The following is a 17,750-nucleotide window of genomic DNA, read 5'->3' as shown; positions in this document are numbered from 1 at the left end:
CTAAACTAACTGAATTTACAATGGAATTTAATTTCAAAACAGAATTTGAGTTAAACATTTCACTCACCAAATCCACCTCTAACAGATTTTATAACTTCTCATAACAGATCCTAACTAACTAATAACCTCTAACAGAAACAAAATTGCTGCACAGTTTCTGTTATGAACTTCTTAGCTAATTAAGTGTTAGGAAATTAATTAGTTGAATGTGTTATTACTTATTAGTAATGTCAGCTGTGAACTATTGTTGAAAGTCTAATAGTTTGCTTCTGTTAATGTTAATGTTGAGTTGTTATGACTTAAATGAAACCATGATATGCTTTTATTGTGGACTGCTATTAGCGAACTGTTTGGTGATTACTGAATTTCTGTTAGGATGGAGTTAAGTTTCTGTTAGATTTCTTACTTGAGTTAAGTCTGCTATCAGTTAGTAGGTTGTTTTGAATTCTGTTATGACTGTTAATGTTTGTTAAATTTCGGTTAAGTGAAAATTGTGAGAGTTAATTAGTTAGGAAAACAGAATTGAAAAATGACTATAACCTCACTCTCTCATAACTTTGTGGCTTATGGCCAGTCCAGTTAATCTTCCAAATAAGTACATCTTACAATTAGTCGGTGAGAACCACTTTTTGAGTTTGGCCTCCATTGTTACAATAAGTGGTAACAACAAGCTCATATTCTTGATCAAGCTTGACATCAACAAGATCCACCAACTCTTGTTGTTCTTTCTCATTCACAGGATCATTACTTCTATTAACAGGTAAGAACTCATAGTAGCACATGGTAGGGATAAGGGTATAAGACACATGACATGGTTTACAAAGAGGATTAAGGTTAACACCGAAGAAACCTTCACTAGCAGCATAAATGTTAGATACAAGTGGAAGACCATTACAATAGTAATCCAAAGTAGGAATATACTGTGACATTGATCCTGTCACAGTAACATCAACATACTTAGTATTAGGCCACAACCTAGTAATAATACCTTGCCAAGAACCCTTGCTACACTCACTCTGAATAAAATCAGCAAGATTTTTGTCAGATTTAAGAATTTTCATAACAGCCTCTCTCACTGAAATGTCAGTGATGAGAGGATTAATTGTTCCTGTTCTTATATCATCGCAGAGAAGTGACCAATTTTTCTCGAGGAACCGAACAGCGTGAATGAGACTTGTAGCGAAAACAGCACCGACACGAAGGACCTCGTTGTTTTGACAAAGACCACATAGAAGTTGTGAATACATACTTTGGTATGAGTCAAGACAGAGAACAGTTTCATTTGGACTTGTGAATGGATTGTAAGATCTGTTTAAAAAATGAGAACTTTTGTAAAATCTTGTGAGGGCTGCACTAGTTTTAATGCCTCCTGGTGTTTTAGATTCATTTCTTGTAAACATTAGGTACATTCCTTTTCCTTTATCTAGGTCAGGAACAAATTGATTCATTATTGGCATTAATAGTCTAAATATCAAATATCTTCTTCCAAAATCTTCTTCAATTGCTGGCATCATCTTTCTCTCACCACCAGATGTTCCTGAGCTGAAATACCCAAAAAGAAACCAAAACAAGCCAATTAATATTAATAGGATTGAGTTTTTCAACTAAAACAAGAATAAAATTCCAAATGAAAAAATAGACTCCATCTTTTAAAGAACTGTGGTGACATCTTTTAAATTAGACTCCATCTTTTTAAATTTTTTTAATTAAAAGTAGTTAGGCTCACTGTACATAATAATTAGGCAAATGTTGTTTTTCTGATATTGTTGACATGGACATAGATGATGTTTTGGTATAGGAAAGGGAAAGTGTATTGGTGTAGGAGCCAAACACATGTTTCGATTATTAGGAAGTTACCTTCTAATGATATACATGGTGGAATTTTATGCATCTATTTTACTCTTGCATGACATCTTTACTGGTCGAGCTCTATGAAACAGCCTGGCTCGAATGGATCGTAATCTGTTCCCGGCATAGGGACAGGTGGCTACTTCTCATATTAGTTATTATGAAGTAGAAGATGGGGAACATCATTAATCTATTTGCCTAAAAAATGTTTTTTTTCTACTTAATCATTTCTGATCATAATCTAATTTTATATGAATGAGGTAGAGAAATTTGCTTATATGAGGTGGTTCTTATAAAAAATAGCTTACAGGTCATATGAATATTCTAATTTAATGTTAGAAAACACAACTTTCTGAATTTGTTACTGCTCTTGGTTAAGAACCTTTCTTGATGTTTCATTTAGTTGCATTTCTACTTTCCTCAACAAACAAGGAGAACTGTACCGAAAACATTTTACATTCATATTTACACATAAATACATAAACCTCAAATACATGCCATCACATAGATATATATATGTAACCTTTTATCTTGACAAATTATTGTAATATCTAATCCCTTGGAATGCATGTATTCTATTCTCTCCTAATACCCATTAGGAAGTTATCTGATTTTCTCCTAATACCCATTAGGAACTTATCAGCCATTCATTTTTGTCTAATATATGTTTTAATTTTCAGTGGTTGACGAGTTAATTGTTTGCCTTATAGAAAATGGATCGTACTTGGATGTACGATAGAGTATATTCCAATAGACACGGATTGAAAGAAGAGTATGTTCGCGGGGTTAAAGACTTCGTAAAGAGGGCTTTGAAACAACCTATTTGTAAATCTGAGGGAGGGATAAGGTGTCCGTGTATAAATTGCAAGTGTCTCAAGATAAGAACACCAACTAATGTTAGACTTCACTTGTATCGAGATGGATTTCAACCAGACTATTGGATTTGGACTCAACATGGAGAAGTAGAGCTCAATGTTAATACAAGGAATGATTCAAATAGTAGTGAGCATGTGCATCATGATGACCAAATTGAGGCAATGAATCAGATGGTGTATGATGCTTTTAGGCCTTATGGAGTATTCTCTCACGTGAATGATAACATAGAAGTTGAGGAATATACGGAGGATGAGTTTCCCAACGAAGATGCCAAACGATTTTATGACAAGTTGATATCTTTCAACAAGCCCATTTATGAGGGAGCTACCCAATCAATATTATCAATATCTACTCAACTTCTTGAAATTAGGTCTAATTGGCATGTACCACAAAAAGGTTTAGATTTTGTTGCACAAATGCTTAAAAGTGTATGTCCAGTTCAAAAATGCTTGCCCGATAACTATTACCAAGCAACACAGTTGGTATCTAAGTTAGGGCTAAAGGTTGAGAAGATTGATTGTTGTAAGAATGGTTGTATGTTATATTACAAGGATGATAGCAATCTATCAGAGTGCAAATTTTGTAATGCTCCTAGGTTCATTCCTCGCAAGACTGGCATGGGAAAGTACAAAGATATCCCAGTGAAGAGAATGTTCTACTTCCCAATCATTCCCAGATTACAAAGATTGTATGCATCAACTGAGTCGGCAAGTGAAATGAGATGGCATCACATGAACAAAAATAGTTCCAACATCCTTCGCCACCCGTCAGATGGAAAAGCATGGAAACATTTTGATAGTGTATATCCTGACTTTTCTAGGGAACCCAGAAATGTAAGGTTGGGTCTGTGTTCAGATGGTTTTACTCCTTACATTCAAGCGTCTGCTTCTCCATACTCATGTTGGCCAATAATAGTTACTCCGTATAATCTCCCCCCTGAAATGTGCATGACCAAACCATACTTGTTTTTGGCATGCCTCATACCCGGACCTAAAAACCCTAAATTAAAGATAGATGTCTACTTGCAACCATTGATTGATGATCTACATCGATTGTGGTCCAATGGAATATTGACCTATGATATATCTACAAAACAAAACTTCATCATGAAAGCCTGCTTGATGTGGACAATTAATGATTTTCCAGCCTATGGTATGTTATCTGGATGGGGAACACAAGGTAAATTGGCATGCCCTCATTGTATGGAACACACTGATGCTTTCACCTTGAAAAGTGGCCATAAGAATTCCTGGTTTGACTGTCATCGTCGTTTCTTGCCATCTAATCACTCCTTCAGAAGGAGTAAAAGAAGTTTCCTAAAAAATAGGGCTGTGACCAATGAGCCACCTCCCATTTCCACAGGGAAAGATATATGGGCGGTAATAAGTAATTTTCCAAAAGTTACTGAAATTGGATGGGAGGCGAAATGGAAAGAATTCGAAGGGTATGGAGTGGATCACAATTGGAAAAAGCGAAGTATTTTTTGGGATCTCCCATATTGGAAGGATAATTTGTTAAGGCATAACCTCGATGTGATGCACATAGAAAAAAACGTCTTCGATAATATATTTAATACTGTCATGAATGTTAAGGATAAAACAAAGGATAATGAAAAGGCAAGAGAAGACTTGGCTAAATTATGCTTTCGCGGGGACTTAGAGCTCCAACCCTTAGAAAACGGAAAGAATGGTAAACCAAAGGCTAGTTACACTCTAACCAAATCTGAAGCCAAGTTGGTTTGTAAATGGCTTAAGGAATTGAGAATGCCAGATGGCTATGCTTCAAACCTCAGTAGGTGTGCGAATGTAGAAAAGGGTACGGTGCATGGGATGAAGAGCCATGATTGTCATGTTTTCATGGAATGTTTACTCCCAATTGCATTCCATTCATTGCCAGATTTGGTTTGGAAACCATTAACTGAGCTAAGTCGATTCTTTAAAGATCTTTGTTGCAATACATTGAGGATGGACGACTTAATTAAGTTGGATGAGAATATTCCAATTATCATATGCAAGTTGGAAAGGATTTTTCCACCAGGTTTCTTTGACTCAATGGAGCATCTTCCAATCCATCTTGCCAAAGAAGCAATTCTAGGTGGTCCAGTACAGTACCGATGGATGTATCCATTCGAAAGGTAATTGTTGTGGTTGATTTTATTAAGTTATTGCATGTTTATCATAAATTAATAAACGTGGAATGATTGAATGTGCAGATTTATGGGAGTCTCAAAGAGGGCAGTGACAAATAAGGCTAGAGTTGAAGGTTCCATATGCAGTGATTATATACATCGCGAGACAAATTACTTTTGCTCTCATTATTTCAACTCTTTCCGTTTGTTGCCAACCATAAATCTTAGTAACAAACCTCATTTAGACAATGATGACATTCTACCTACAATGTCCATTCTACAAAGTGGCGGTCGACCAAGTGGGAAGTCACGAAAATATTTTCTATCTGATAAGGAATGGAAGTCTTCACATGTGCATGTCTTGATAAATTGTGATGAGGTTAAACCATATCTTGAGTAAGTGTGCATCATAATATATTCAATCAAATTATTGATGCATATCATAATAGATATTTACTTATGAATCGTGTGATTTATTTCAGCATATTCTTAGAGAACCACTCTCTAGATATAGAAGATTCATCTGGGCGCATACATATAGAGTTTCCCATATGGCTGAAGAAATATGTAAATGAGGAGACAAATGGAGTTACTAACCAAGATATAATTGCCTTGTCTCGCAGTCCTGCATCAATGGCCATATCATGGAACATGTATTTTATCAATGGGTACAAGTTTCATACTGAAGAATGGAGCAAAGGTAGAAAAACTAGCAATTGTGGTGTGCACGTGAAAGGTCTTGCAGAAGGAGGAAATACTGATTTTTATGGAATAATCAAACATATCTTTGAGCTAGATTACTTTGGTCTGAAGCATAAGATTCCAGTTTTTTATTGTGAATGGTTTGATCCAACAAGGAATACGGGCACAAAGGTTCACCCACAATATAAAACTGTGGATATTAAGATGGATAAACGTTATCGTCCTTATGATCCTTTCATCCTTGCGCAAAATGCAAGACAAGTGTATTATGTCCCATATCCAGAAATGTGTAGAGATATGCGTGGATGGTGTGCGGCAATCACCACAAAACCAAGGGGTCGCGTAGAGATTGACAACATAGAGGATGAAGTACCTTATCAATCTGATGGGATGTTACCGGCGCTACCCAATGTAGAAATTGAAGCAATATCTTGTTTGCGTGACATGTCACAATTAGATGTGTTTGAAGAGATTTTTGATTGCTCTACTAGTGAAGCAGATAGAGGGCATTGATGAAGATAAATTAAGTCGTTGTGCATTTATCTTTTCCCTGTAGAGAACTTTTTCTTTGTTTACCCATCCTTTGTTAGCAGCATTCCTTTGTATTTGATTACAGGGTTTCTATAATGGAATATTTGAACACTGTAGATTTCCTTGATTAATGGATTTTCTGATGACTTCTGAGTACTTTCTATTTTGTCCTTTTTCGGTTGCATTTCTGTTTCCCACTTTGCAACCTTTTCCTTTTATTGAAATCCTTTTATGACAACATAAACACTATTATTGAACACTGTTAGTGAACAATGTCTGGAGATTCACCAGTCCAGAAGAAGTTCTTGCGATATTTCTGGTGGAGTTAAGACTAATGACAGAAGCACGTCTGAAACGACCGATAAGAAATGTAGTGCTTACCGTTCCAGTTTCGTTCAGTCGTTTCCAGCTGACCCGCCTAGAGCGTGCTTGTGCGATGGCTGGTCTTCATATTCTCAGGTTAATGCCTGAACCAACAGCAGTGGCAATGTTATATGGACAGCAGCAACTGAAAGCTTCTCAGGAATCTATGGGCAGTGGAAGTGAGAAAATTGCTCTCATTTTTAATATGGGTGCTGGTTTTTGCGACGTTGCTGTGACTGCTACCGACGGAGGAGTATCCCAGATAAAAGCCTTGGCAGGAAGTACTGTTGGCGGAGAAGACTTGCTTCAGAATATGATGCGGCATCTGTTACCGGATTCTGAAAATATTTTCAAGAGTCATGCGGTCAAACAAATCGAGTCAATGGCATTGCTTCGAGTTGCAGCCCAGGATGCAATTCACCAGCTTTCGTCTCAAATCAGTGTTCAGGTCGATGTAGACTTGGGAGATGGTTTGAAGGTATACAAGGTTGTTGACAGGGCGGAGTTTGAGGAGGTGAAGGAAATCAGGCAGCAGAAGAAAATCATTTGTTGGGATATTTAAAGATAATCGGAATACCTGCAGCACCAAAAGGAGTTCCTGATATCAGTGTGTGCATGGATGTAGATACTGCAAACGTGCTGACAGTTTTAGCCGGTGTTGTGATGCCTGGATCTCGGGCGCCTGCAGTTCCTTTTATGCAAGTGAGGATGCCGATGGTTGATGATGCGCAAGGTTGGTGTGCTGAGGCTATAAATAAAACCTATGGTGCTTCAATGGATTTGGTTACTCTCAAAAAGGCATGAATTGATATTCATGCATCATTGTACCTTTTTATAGTTGTTTTCTTGTGTTTCAGTAACAGAAGTTGTTGTTTTACATGTATAATGTTTGTAAGATAATAAATAATATATAAAAGGCTTTTATTCTAAAGCTTCCACCTTAGTTCATTTGCTAACCTAACACTGTCCCCCAGTTGCAGGAGAAAAAAAACTCAGGAAGGTAAATTTGCAATAGAGGGAGGAAACTTAATATCTCCATTTTCGGCCATTTGCATTTGAACTGTGTGTTTGCAATTAAACTTTTTTACTGTTCTAATGCAAAGGTTAATACAAGAATGGATTTCAATATTGTTGATTGTTATCTGCTTTTATTTTTATGACAACAGATGACTAAAAGAGGTGGAAAAGCTAAGGTATTAGCACCAGGAAAACTTCAAGAAGAACGAAATCGCATAATTAACAAGAAGCATATCGTTAGGAAACCTGCTCAAACAACATTGTCTATGCAGGATGCATCATCGGCACCAACACCAGCTCAGGCAGCACCGTCCGTGCAGGTTGCATCGTCGATGCCGACATCAGCTTCGAAAAAATCATCTGTGCAGGCTGCATCGTCGATGCCAACACCAGCTCAGGAAGCATCGTCCGTGCAGGTTGCATCATCAATGCCAACATCAGCTTCTAAAAAATCGTGTGTGCAGGCTGCATCGTTGATGCCAACACCAGCTCAGGCAGCATCGTCCGTGCAGGCTGCATCGTCGATGCCAACACCAGCTCAGGCAGCATCGTCCGTGCAGGCTGCATCGTCGATGCCAACACCAGCTCCAACTGTAGTACCTGTTCATGCCACTACCTCTGAGAATTTCAGTTTTATGCCTACTCCAACTTTAAGCCATCAAACAATGGCTGGCCCTCAAAGTATAAACCTTCAAACAATGGCTAGCCCTTCAAATTTGGCAGAGGAGGAAGATGTGGATGCTGATGAGGATGAGGCGGTGGGTCAAGAAACTATTACCCCTCTTGTGCCAACAATAGATGAGAATGGGAAAGTTATTATAAAACCATCTGGTACTGGGTAAGTCATATATATTCTCATAATTTAATTTTGTGCAGGAATCTTTACTATATGTTGCACATTTTGATTTTGGCTTTTCTGCATGCCTAAAGAAGCTTCTGTAAAATTGTGTATCCTCTGCATTTTCCACCTTGTTGTGAATCTCACCTTTTATGGATTCGTACACTACAGCTTTTTAAGTGCTTCCCTACAGTTAAATGTGATTAATAATATTGTTCTGTCTTGGACTGGAATAATTAACACAAGAATGTAACATGTGTCATAATCATAATTGGTCATTAGGAACTCCATTGCATGATTCTATACAGAGGAACAGAACATGTAGATTGATTTTGGGTGTAAAAGCTCCTAATCTAAATATGCTTACAGTACTAAAGTTCCACTTGGGAACATCATTCTCTAATAAGCTTCTTTCAGTTTACTTAGTAGTTTTATTATTGTATTTTGTAGGCTAGTTCCTGCCAAAGAAGTTGCTGGTGCCATTAATTATGCGATACGCAAACAATTTTATAAACCTATACATCATTGGTCTGCACTCGATCCTGATACGAAAGCTGATTGGTTTAAGTTGTTTGGAGTAAGTATTTATTGACTTTTGTCACTTAAGTTGATCAAATTATATTTAAAAAAGTAACTAATTGGTTATTAATATTAATTATGTGATTTTAATTATTTTTAGGAGAAGGTTTCGTGGGATCCTTTCGATCATGCATTTGTCTATAGCGCATTTGAAAAAAAAGGAAGAAAACGATTAAACGACATGTTGGGGAAGGCGAGGAGAAAAGGGACTCGACCTTCATGGATTGGTGATGATGCTTGGGTTGAACTTCAAACTTATTGGAAAAAGACCGAGTTTTTGGCTGTGTCTTCTCAAAACAAGACCAATCGAGCTTCCGCAAGAGGCGGAGCAGTCCACACCACAGGCCGTAAGGCTCATATTGATGTTGCACTTCAACTTGTAAGTAATAAAATCCTAACAAATTATTATTATTATGAAGATTCTTTATATCTTGACAGTTTTACTCGTATTCTGTATTGATTATTGGATTATTTGATTTTTGTAGTCACGTGAACTTCAAAGGGATCTGCGTCCCGATGAGTTATTTTTAAAAACACACAAGAGGAAAAATGGTGAATGGGTTGACAGTCGTGCTGCATCTACTTATGTAAGTTCTCGTAAATTTGAAATTCCTGCACTATTTTTACTGTTAATTCATCAGGATGATATGCTAGATTGTTTGGTTATTGACATTCCTGCACAGTTGGCTTGTTTGGTTATTGACATCAAAAAACTATTAGGAAGTTAGTATGTTAGTTTATGACTATGAAGTGTAAATTGGTTACGAATTGAATGTTAAATGGAACCTGTTAAATTTTGATTATTGAACTGTTATAGAAATGGTGAAATACTTGGATAGAAGCTAATATGAAATGGTGAAATACTTGATTATTGATCAGGATGATATGCTAACACTAACAGAAATCAAACATTCAATTAACCATATGCTAACCACTAATTCGAACTATTTTTACTGTTAATTCATCAGGATGATATGCTAGATTGTTTATTGCTCAGTGTTTTGAGAAAGGTTATGCAGATAGGATTCAGGTTTTTTCTACTGATTTTATTGATGAGGATTTCGTTGATGCTTGTGCTGGTTTGACTTATGCTAGGATTGAAGGAAAAACATGAATTATGAATCTGTTATGTTCTTTTGTTTTGTTTTCTTGTATTGTATGGTTTTGGATTTGCTGGTTTGTAAATGTTTGTTTGATTGTAAATTTAAACTACAACATGCTATGTTTGGTTGAATATACATGAATCAAGACGTGAGATATTGTTGCATATTCGAATTTGCTTCAACATTATATTTGTAAGTCTTTCATTTTCCTACACTGATGGAGTAAGTTGTGGTTACAATTTAATCCACTAGTCACACACACTATTTATTTGGTAAGTTAGTAGAGAAAGCTGTGGTTATGAATTATAATTCTCATTGAGGATTCGGATTGGTAGGAACTCACTGAGAACATTGAGTGGTCCATTGAACACTAAACACGTGTCTTATATTAATCCACCTCATTTATATTATTTGATTATGCATTATTGTCACACTTATTTGAATATTAAATAGGATGGTTATTACTGTTGGCATTTTATTGAATTACGAAGTTATTGAATCAATTAGGAAATGAATGTGATTGAACAAATTTGGTTAAGTTGTTTTTGCTGCAGTTTTTTATGAAATTGAAACGCAGGTTGAAAAATCAATTAGGAAACTAACTATTACTAACTATGTGATTTGGAAGTGTTTCAGACTGGTGCTGCAGTGAATTCGTTTAATGTTGAACCTTAGTTGCAATGTTGGGCTGAACCAAATGCAATTTGAAGCCGAACTGAATGTTAATTGATTAACCAAATGCTTCACCATTTGAGTGGTTTGAATTATTATTTCAGTTGTTGTTAGAAAATGAAGTAAAGTATTGGCTTTCAATTAGGGAAAGAATTTGGCTACCATGGTTTGAATTGTTGGAAATAAATGAAAGTAGTTTGGCTTGTTTGGTTATTGACATCAAAAAACTATTAGGAAGTTAGTATGTTAGTTTATGACTATGAAGTGTAAATTGGTTACGAATTGAATGTTAAATGGAACCTGTTAAATTTTGATTATTGAACTGTTATAGAAATGGTGAAATACTTGGATAGAAGCTAATATGAAATGGTGAAATACTTGATTATTGAACTGTTAACAGAGCACTAACTTAGCATTATAATGTTTTGTTATGCAGAAGACTTTTAAAGAGAAGTTTGATGCAGAACTTCAGCCAACTGAAGAAGGGAATGGAGAGGTTGTTCAGGTGTTAGATGAAGAGCGTGTAAATCAGCTATGGACAGAGGCTGCTGGGGGCCGTAACCGTGGTCGGGTTTATGGCGCTGCAGATTTAGCTATTAATCTAAAACGTGGATCAAAAAGTTTTACCCAACAATCTCAAACTCCTCAACACTCTATGTTTGGGATGTCATTAGAAGCTGAAAGAGCAGCTAGAATTAGAGCTGAACAAATTGCCGAGGCTGCAACGACCCAATTACAAGAGGCTAACGAAGCAATGCGAGCTGCTACCGAGGCTGCAAAAGCTGCTACCGAGACTGCACAAAGGATGGAGAGGGAGATGAATGCTTGGAAGGAATTTATGATGAAGAAATTTGACACTTCAACTTTTGTATCACATTCTCATCATTATGATGACGATTTGGATGATCAATCATTAGATGAAGATTGATCTTGTACTTTTAGTAGAATGAATTAATCTCGGATGTGATTACTTTTTGTGTATGTTTTTTGAAAGTTAATGTGGGTAGAACTTTTGTAGTTACTTTCACGAATGTTTAAAATTGTTTCCAAATGTTTTACCATAAATATGATACTGTGGATTGAAAAAATTTGTTCCAGTGAGGTTGTCATGTTGCAACCCGTTATTGTCCTTTTTTGTTGACTTTAGAGTCGGTGTATGCAAGGCTAAATATTAGTATAGACTTTTCTATGTTGACTTTAGTGTCGGTGACACGGACGCTATCTGTTGACATTTTTTGTTGACTTTAGAGTCGGTGACACGGACGCTAAACATAATATTGACTTTTCTATGTTGACTTTAGTGTCGGTGACACGGACGCTATCTGTTGATTTTTTTTGTTGACTTTAGTGTCGGTGGAACGGACGCTAAACATAATATTGACTTTTCTATGTTGACTTTAGTGTCGGTGACACGGACGCTATCTGTTGACTCTTTTTGTTGACTTTAGTGTCGGTGACACGGACGCTAAACATAATATTGACTTTTCATGATTTTGAAACAACATAGCGTCGGTTCCATTAGTGTCCGCTTTAGCCTCCGTCTCCCCGAGGCTACGTAGCGTCGGTGTATCTTTAGCCGACGTTACACAGTAGCTTCGCAACTTTTATTCAAGGCCCGACACCGACGCTAAACCGACGCTAACCACATATTAGTGTCTGTTATTTCACCGTTAGCGTCTGTAAATGGCCGACGCTAAAAACAGTTTTTCTAGTAGTGTATGTCGCTTCAGTGTATTCTTTCATCATTTCAACTAGTGTCTTATCGGGAGAGACTAACCCGTCTAAAGTGATGGTTTCTCCTGATAATTATTGCAGAACAAAATCCCTATAAAGAAAATTTTATTCAAACATGGTGTTATCCTTGATCTAGCTGGATGTTCATACATCTTTTTCCTAGTGAGAAATGAGTTATATAATATATTTTTTTACTTGTGAGGTGATCTTTTATATTTTCTATAAGGTTCTTTAATAGTTTCATTATTCCTTAGTGTTATTTGGGTTGATGTTTATGATTTTAGACCTTATTAAGGGGATATGAGTTCGTTATAGGTGTAAACCTAATTTAATGTTGATTTGGCATGCGGTTATTTGGTCTTTTATAGATATTTTGAAATAATATTTTATTCTATGAAAATCGATAAACATGACATATCAGTTGTTCGGTCGGTGCATCTTCCTTTCTTAGAAGTGGTATGTTGGCATGTTTTCCTGGAGAAAAGATCTCATCGTGTGTCTAAGAGCAATTAGTAGTTTAGGGTGCATTTTTTTTTTCTCGCTGTGAGACTTAGTGCTAGTGATGTCTTGTTAACCTTAGCCCTTGGTGTTTGATATTGGGTGGCTTATGGGTTCCACTCCTCTTTTTGTTGTTGGTGTTGCTTTTGATGTTTCAAGTTTTTTTTTGTTGGCATTTTTCTTCACCATTGATTTTGTTGTATTTATATGGTTGTACTTTGTTCTTAGCCTTATACATGTTATAAATATTATTATTATTTTGCCCTTCAAAATATGACTGACATAAAAAAAACGTCAATAATAAATAGAAAATTCATCAATTTTGAATACAAAAATATAAGATATTTAAAATTATTTTAATTTAAAATAAAATAATGATTCTCATAAAAGATTTAAAGTGTAATTAGACAAAAAAAAACTATTTTCATTCTTTAATTAAATATTTTTAAATAAATTCATTTTTATTTATATAACAGTTCATAATTGCAGTCCAATATAAATATTTTTAATTGTTTGATTAAGATTGGACGATTCTGATTTGAAATTAGTATTTTTTTAATTATTCTATAAAAAACAATGTTGCTTTTTTGTGTGTGTGATATTATTATCAATTGAGTGATTCAAAGTCATCTTAATGGTTTCTTTTCTCAATTGTATCATACTTTATCATTTATTTTGTACTTATGTTTCTGAAAAGAGAATAAATAGAAGAATTAAATGTATTTTTCATTCATTTAAACAATTGATGTAAAATGACAAACAATCTGCCAAAAGAGCGTATTTTATTACAACTTTCTTTCTTCTTTCTTGTTTTGGATTCTCTCTCTCTCTTCTGTGCTTGGTTGAACTGTAGAGTGTCTGAAGGACTAAACAGTGTCGATGTCGTACGGTTGAGGATATTACATGCATTCTTTTCTTTTACTGACGGCGCCACTAACCCATGAGTATTAAACCCTGGTTCATCTTCTCATCCAACAAATATTCAAAGGGTTATCTTTAGGTTTAACTTCTTACCTATACCATCATTTTTATCGTATTTTTCATTTTCTCTTTTCCATTAATGCTTTTCTCACCATTCAAGCTAATCTCGTATTTTATTCCCTAAATAATGTTTTCTCAAATATTGCAATTTAATGAAACTTCTTTGGACAAGAAAAAGTGTGAACTTCTTTGCTAAAATATACGTCAGATTTATTAACGTAGATATTTTTACAATATGCACTTTAGGATGTGTTTATTCATTATTTATTTTTAAACTTAAATACACTTTCATAACAAATAAATTGGTCAATATTAGCAAATCTCATTTTGATTTTTTAAGATAGACCAATTTATTTTTATAAAAGTGCATACAACTTAAAGTGTATTTAATCATTTTTTAATTAAATTTTGATAAAATAAACTTTCATAAAAATAAAATGATTATATATATATATATATATATATATATATATATATATATATATATATATATATATATATATATATATATATTAAAAATGGTGATGATTGCGGAAACTACGGCGGAGCGAAACTTCCGATGCACTACGTCAAAGTGACACTATGGATAAAAGATTGTTATCTTCGATGTGGTGGACTCAGTGGATACCTGTTGAAAATCAGAATTAAACAAAGCTTCAAAAGTGAGTGGAGGAATGTATATTATTCGATTAATCAGTAGCTAATATATAGCCATCTTACAAGTAAAAAGAAATAACCAACTCTACTCTTTACATGTATGTAGAGTAGGAATACAAATAACACACCCTATTTCTCCTAAAGAATAGGTCTTATTCAAACAGACTAAGACTAATAAAATAGTAGATTAAGACAATAATAATGTCCACCTAACATTCCCTCCCTTAAACTAAAACACATGTATTTTAGTTTAACTCTGACGCACTAACCATTCCAAGCATACCACAGAGTTTTTCAAACTGCTCAAGTTTGAGTGGTTTTGTCATCAAGTCTGCTACTTGCTCTTAAGAGTTGCAGTACTTTAATTCTACAACACCTTCATTTACTAAATCTCTTAAAAAATGAAATCGCACATGAATATGCTTACTTTTTTCGTGAAAAACTGGATTCTTAGCCAACTGAATGGCAGAGCTGCTGTCACATTGAATTATAGTTCCTTCAACCTGCTCCACTCCAATCTTTCTCAAGATTTTTTTTAGCCATATACACTGACAAGCACATAGAGCTGCTGCGATATATTCAGCCTCGGTAGTTGATAAAGTCACCACAGGCTGTTTTTTAGATGACCATGATATAACTCCAGATCCTATCATGAACACATATCCAGATGTACTTCTTCTATCATCAAGATCACCCGCATAGCCACTATCCGTGAATGCCAAGAGTTTTGAAAAACATTCATTCTTTGTGTAGAGAATGCCTAGCTCAGTTGTCCCTTTTAAATACCTCAAAATTCTTTTGGCTGCCAACCAATGTGACATGGTTGGTCTAGACATATACCTGCTTATGAGACTTACACCATACATTAAGTCAGGACGAGTTATAGTTAAATACATGAGACTCCCAACCATTTGTTTGAACAATGTTGCATCAACTTTAGTTCCTCCTTCATCTTTTGACAACTTTGTTCCTGGTACAATTGAATTTTTCACACTATTGTTGTTTTCCATCTCAAATCTTGCTAACACTTCTCGTGCATATCTTCTTTGACAAATAAAAATACCATCAGAATTTTACAACACTTCCATTCCAAGAAAGTGCCTCATTCTTCCTAAATCGGACATATCAAACTCTATCATCATTGACCTTTTAAATTCCATACACATGCTCACATCACTTCCAGTAAAAATTAAATCATCTACATAAAGGCTAATTATTAAAATTTTACCTCCTTTTGACTTGGTGAACAAAGTATGCTCACTGGAACATTTCTCGAAGCCTTCACGCAGAAAGTAAGACTCAGTTTTGTTGTACCACGCCCTTGGCGCTTGCTTAAGGCCATATAGAGCCTTTTTTAGCTTGTAAAACTTCCTTTCTTCTCCTTTCTTAACAAACCCTTCAGGTTGTTGAACAAATACTTCCTCCTTGAGTTCACCGTGAAGGAAAGCACTTTTTACGTCAAGCTGAAAAACCTCCCAGCCAGACTGTGCTGCTACTGCAAGTATTGTTCGAATGGTATCGAGCCTTGCTACTGGTGCAAATACTTCGGTGTAATCAACTCCATACCGTTGTGCATAACCCTTAGCTACCAATTGTAACACCTCAAAATTTGCCCTCTTCTCTTGGGACTAGCATTAACATATTGCATATCATTTTAGGTCATTAGGCATTTCATATTGCATATCATGTGGTTACATTGTGCAAGTCATCTTCCCAAGTCTTGATCAGGATGAGGAAGTCTGAGTGCAAGCCTAGGGTTTATTGACTGATCATGGGTCATCTGAGGATTGGGCTGTGAATTGGGGTTTTGTGATTCTCAATGGATAGTGGTCTTCATCTTGATTACAATGATACATCATCATCATCATGATTGGATGTCATCAGAAGATTGAGGAAGATTCCTTGAGATTAGGGTTTTGACCACTGGTCAACCCTAATCAATTGCATTGGGCCAATCAGGGCATGATCAGGAGATGGGGTCTATGATGGTTATGGGGTTCATTATGTGATTTTATGGAGATAATTGAGGCTAGGGTTTCACCCTTGAGCCATTTCAGTTGAAGATTGGAGCTCAGATTGATCTATGCATTGCCAAATTCATCTGTCAGATGAAAAGTCAACTGTGGTCAACTGTACATGATTTGATGGATTTGGGGGTGGAAATGAGTTGGATACACTTCATTCATGTTGGAACAAGTGTTAAATGACATTGCAAAGCTTAAGAATGAAGAAAATCAAGTCAGTACAAAAACTGCCAAAAATAGAAAGTGACTTGTAATTGAAGTTTCCAAAAATGGAAAGTTTTTGACCTCAAGACCACGTGTCCAAGGAAGCTTCAAATGAAAATTTGTTCAACATGAAAGTTGCAGATCTTGTTCTCACCTTTCCAAAAAATCCAAGAACTTGAAAATCCCATGTATGGTTGGAAAGTTATGGCTCAGTGAAATTCAAAAATGACCCATAATCAAGAGGCCATAATTTCCACATGGTTTGTCCAAATTGCAAGTTCTTTATATGCACAAACTCCATTTGACATGTACTTTCATGGTGCATAATTGGATTTTCTCAAAAGTGGCCAGTGCAAAAAGTCAAATTTCAACTGGACAGTTAAAATGGACCAAGGGCAAAATTGTCCAACTTGTGAAATAATTGGAATTTTTGAGTGGGGATTTTTGCCACACCTCATAAATGGCATTTGAAACTTGTTGGAATCATCATTTCATGGCTAAGGCTTGTGGTTTGGAATTTGACTTGTAGAATGAAAGTGCAAAAATTGGACAAAGTGCAATTACATAGTGAAAATGAGAATGACATATCCAATGAAGGTGAAACAAGTGGCAACAGCTCACACATGGCATTTGGAAGTTGTGTGAGCTGTCAAAGAGGTGGCAATGAGCTGGCATGTGAAATTCCAATTTTGCCCTTACTTGAAATTAAACATTTTCACTAACAAATGCAATTTGGTTAATTAGCATGGTTAATCATGGTTTAAGCACACATATATATTCCTAATCACATGATAATCATAACAGAAATACACACTTTCCAAAACCAGATCTGAAAACTCATCACATTCTCTCAAATTGCTCAAGAACACAAAACCTTCAAATCCATCAATCTTCTTCAATATTGGCTCAATCTTCGAAATTCTTCTTGCATTGATCTTGTATCATCATCCTCTCCATCTGTTTGTGAAGTTTGGAAGGAAAGAAGCACTGATTCG

The 17,750-nt window shown here is 35.6% G+C and overlaps 5 protein-coding genes across 5 annotated transcripts; 3 read left to right on the top strand and 2 right to left on the bottom strand.

Annotated features, from left to right (window-relative positions):
* Positions 1–271: 271 nt before the first annotated feature.
* Positions 272–1,874, bottom strand: LOC127137033 (indole-3-acetic acid-amido synthetase GH3.6). Its single transcript, XM_051063529.1, has 2 exons — positions 1,858–1,874; positions 272–1,542 (listed from the first exon to the last, which is right to left on the bottom strand). Exons 1-2 carry the CDS (start codon positions 1,872–1,874, stop codon positions 609–611), a joined length of 951 nt encoding a protein of 316 aa, XP_050919486.1. The 3' UTR covers positions 272–608.
* Positions 1,875–2,561: 687 nt separating this feature from the next.
* On the top strand, positions 2,562–6,067 carry LOC127137032 (uncharacterized). The gene is made up of 3 exons (XM_051063527.1): positions 2,562–4,858; positions 4,937–5,248; positions 5,335–6,067. Exons 1-3 carry the CDS (start codon positions 2,562–2,564, stop codon positions 6,065–6,067), a joined length of 3,342 nt encoding a protein of 1,113 aa, XP_050919484.1.
* Positions 6,068–6,352: 285 nt separating this feature from the next.
* On the top strand, positions 6,353–7,025 carry LOC127075048 (heat shock 70 kDa protein 8-like). Its single transcript, XM_051016497.1, has one exon. It carries the CDS (start codon positions 6,420–6,422, stop codon positions 7,008–7,010), a length of 591 nt encoding a protein of 196 aa, XP_050872454.1. The 5' UTR covers positions 6,353–6,419; the 3' UTR covers positions 7,011–7,025.
* Positions 7,026–7,063: 38 nt separating this feature from the next.
* Positions 7,064–11,585, top strand: LOC127137031 (uncharacterized). Its single transcript, XM_051063526.1, has 6 exons — positions 7,064–7,246; positions 7,615–8,303; positions 8,754–8,880; positions 8,983–9,261; positions 9,368–9,469; positions 11,094–11,585. The coding sequence occupies exons 1-6, from the start codon at positions 7,064–7,066 to the stop codon at positions 11,583–11,585; spliced, it is 1,872 nt and encodes a 623-aa protein (XP_050919483.1).
* Positions 11,586–14,871: 3,286 nt separating this feature from the next.
* On the bottom strand, positions 14,872–15,537 carry LOC127137030 (secreted RxLR effector protein 161-like). The gene has a single exon (XM_051063525.1). The coding sequence runs from the start codon at positions 15,535–15,537 to the stop codon at positions 14,872–14,874; it is 666 nt and encodes a 221-aa protein (XP_050919482.1).
* Between the last annotated feature and the right edge of the window lie 2,213 nt (positions 15,538–17,750).

Source organism: Lathyrus oleraceus, chromosome 4, assembly GCF_024323335.1.
Source record: "Lathyrus oleraceus cultivar Zhongwan6 chromosome 4, CAAS_Psat_ZW6_1.0, whole genome shotgun sequence".
NCBI lineage: Eukaryota > Viridiplantae > Streptophyta > Magnoliopsida > Fabales > Fabaceae > Lathyrus > Lathyrus oleraceus.
The sequence above is the reverse complement of the archived record's forward strand: the minus strand, read 5'-3'. Positions and strand labels throughout refer to the sequence as shown.

What these genes read in the sequence shown, in the direction of transcription:
- LOC127075048 (XM_051016497.1), top strand. Translation starts at nt 6,420, where the DNA reads ATGACAGAAGCACGTCTGAAACGACCGATAAGAAATGTAGTGCTTACC.
- LOC127137030 (XM_051063525.1), bottom strand. Translation starts at nt 15,537, where the DNA reads ATGGAAAACAACAATAGTGTGAAAAATTCAATTGTACCAGGAACAAAG.
- LOC127137031 (XM_051063526.1), top strand. Translation starts at nt 7,064, where the DNA reads ATGGATGTAGATACTGCAAACGTGCTGACAGTTTTAGCCGGTGTTGTG. An exon ending in ATAAAACCATCTGGTACTGG is followed by an intron (nt 8,304 to 8,753) that starts GTAAGTCATATA and finishes TGTATTTTGTAG; the next exon opens with GCTAGTTCCTGCCAAAGAAG. An exon ending in GTCGTGCTGCATCTACTTAT is followed by an intron (nt 9,470 to 11,093) that starts GTAAGTTCTCGT and finishes TTTGTTATGCAG; the next exon opens with AAGACTTTTAAAGAGAAGTT.
- LOC127137032 (XM_051063527.1), top strand. Translation starts at nt 2,562, where the DNA reads ATGGATCGTACTTGGATGTACGATAGAGTATATTCCAATAGACACGGA. An exon ending in TGGATGTATCCATTCGAAAG is followed by an intron (nt 4,859 to 4,936) that starts GTAATTGTTGTG and finishes TTGAATGTGCAG; the next exon opens with ATTTATGGGAGTCTCAAAGA. An exon ending in GAGGTTAAACCATATCTTGA is followed by an intron (nt 5,249 to 5,334) that starts GTAAGTGTGCAT and finishes GATTTATTTCAG; the next exon opens with CATATTCTTAGAGAACCACT.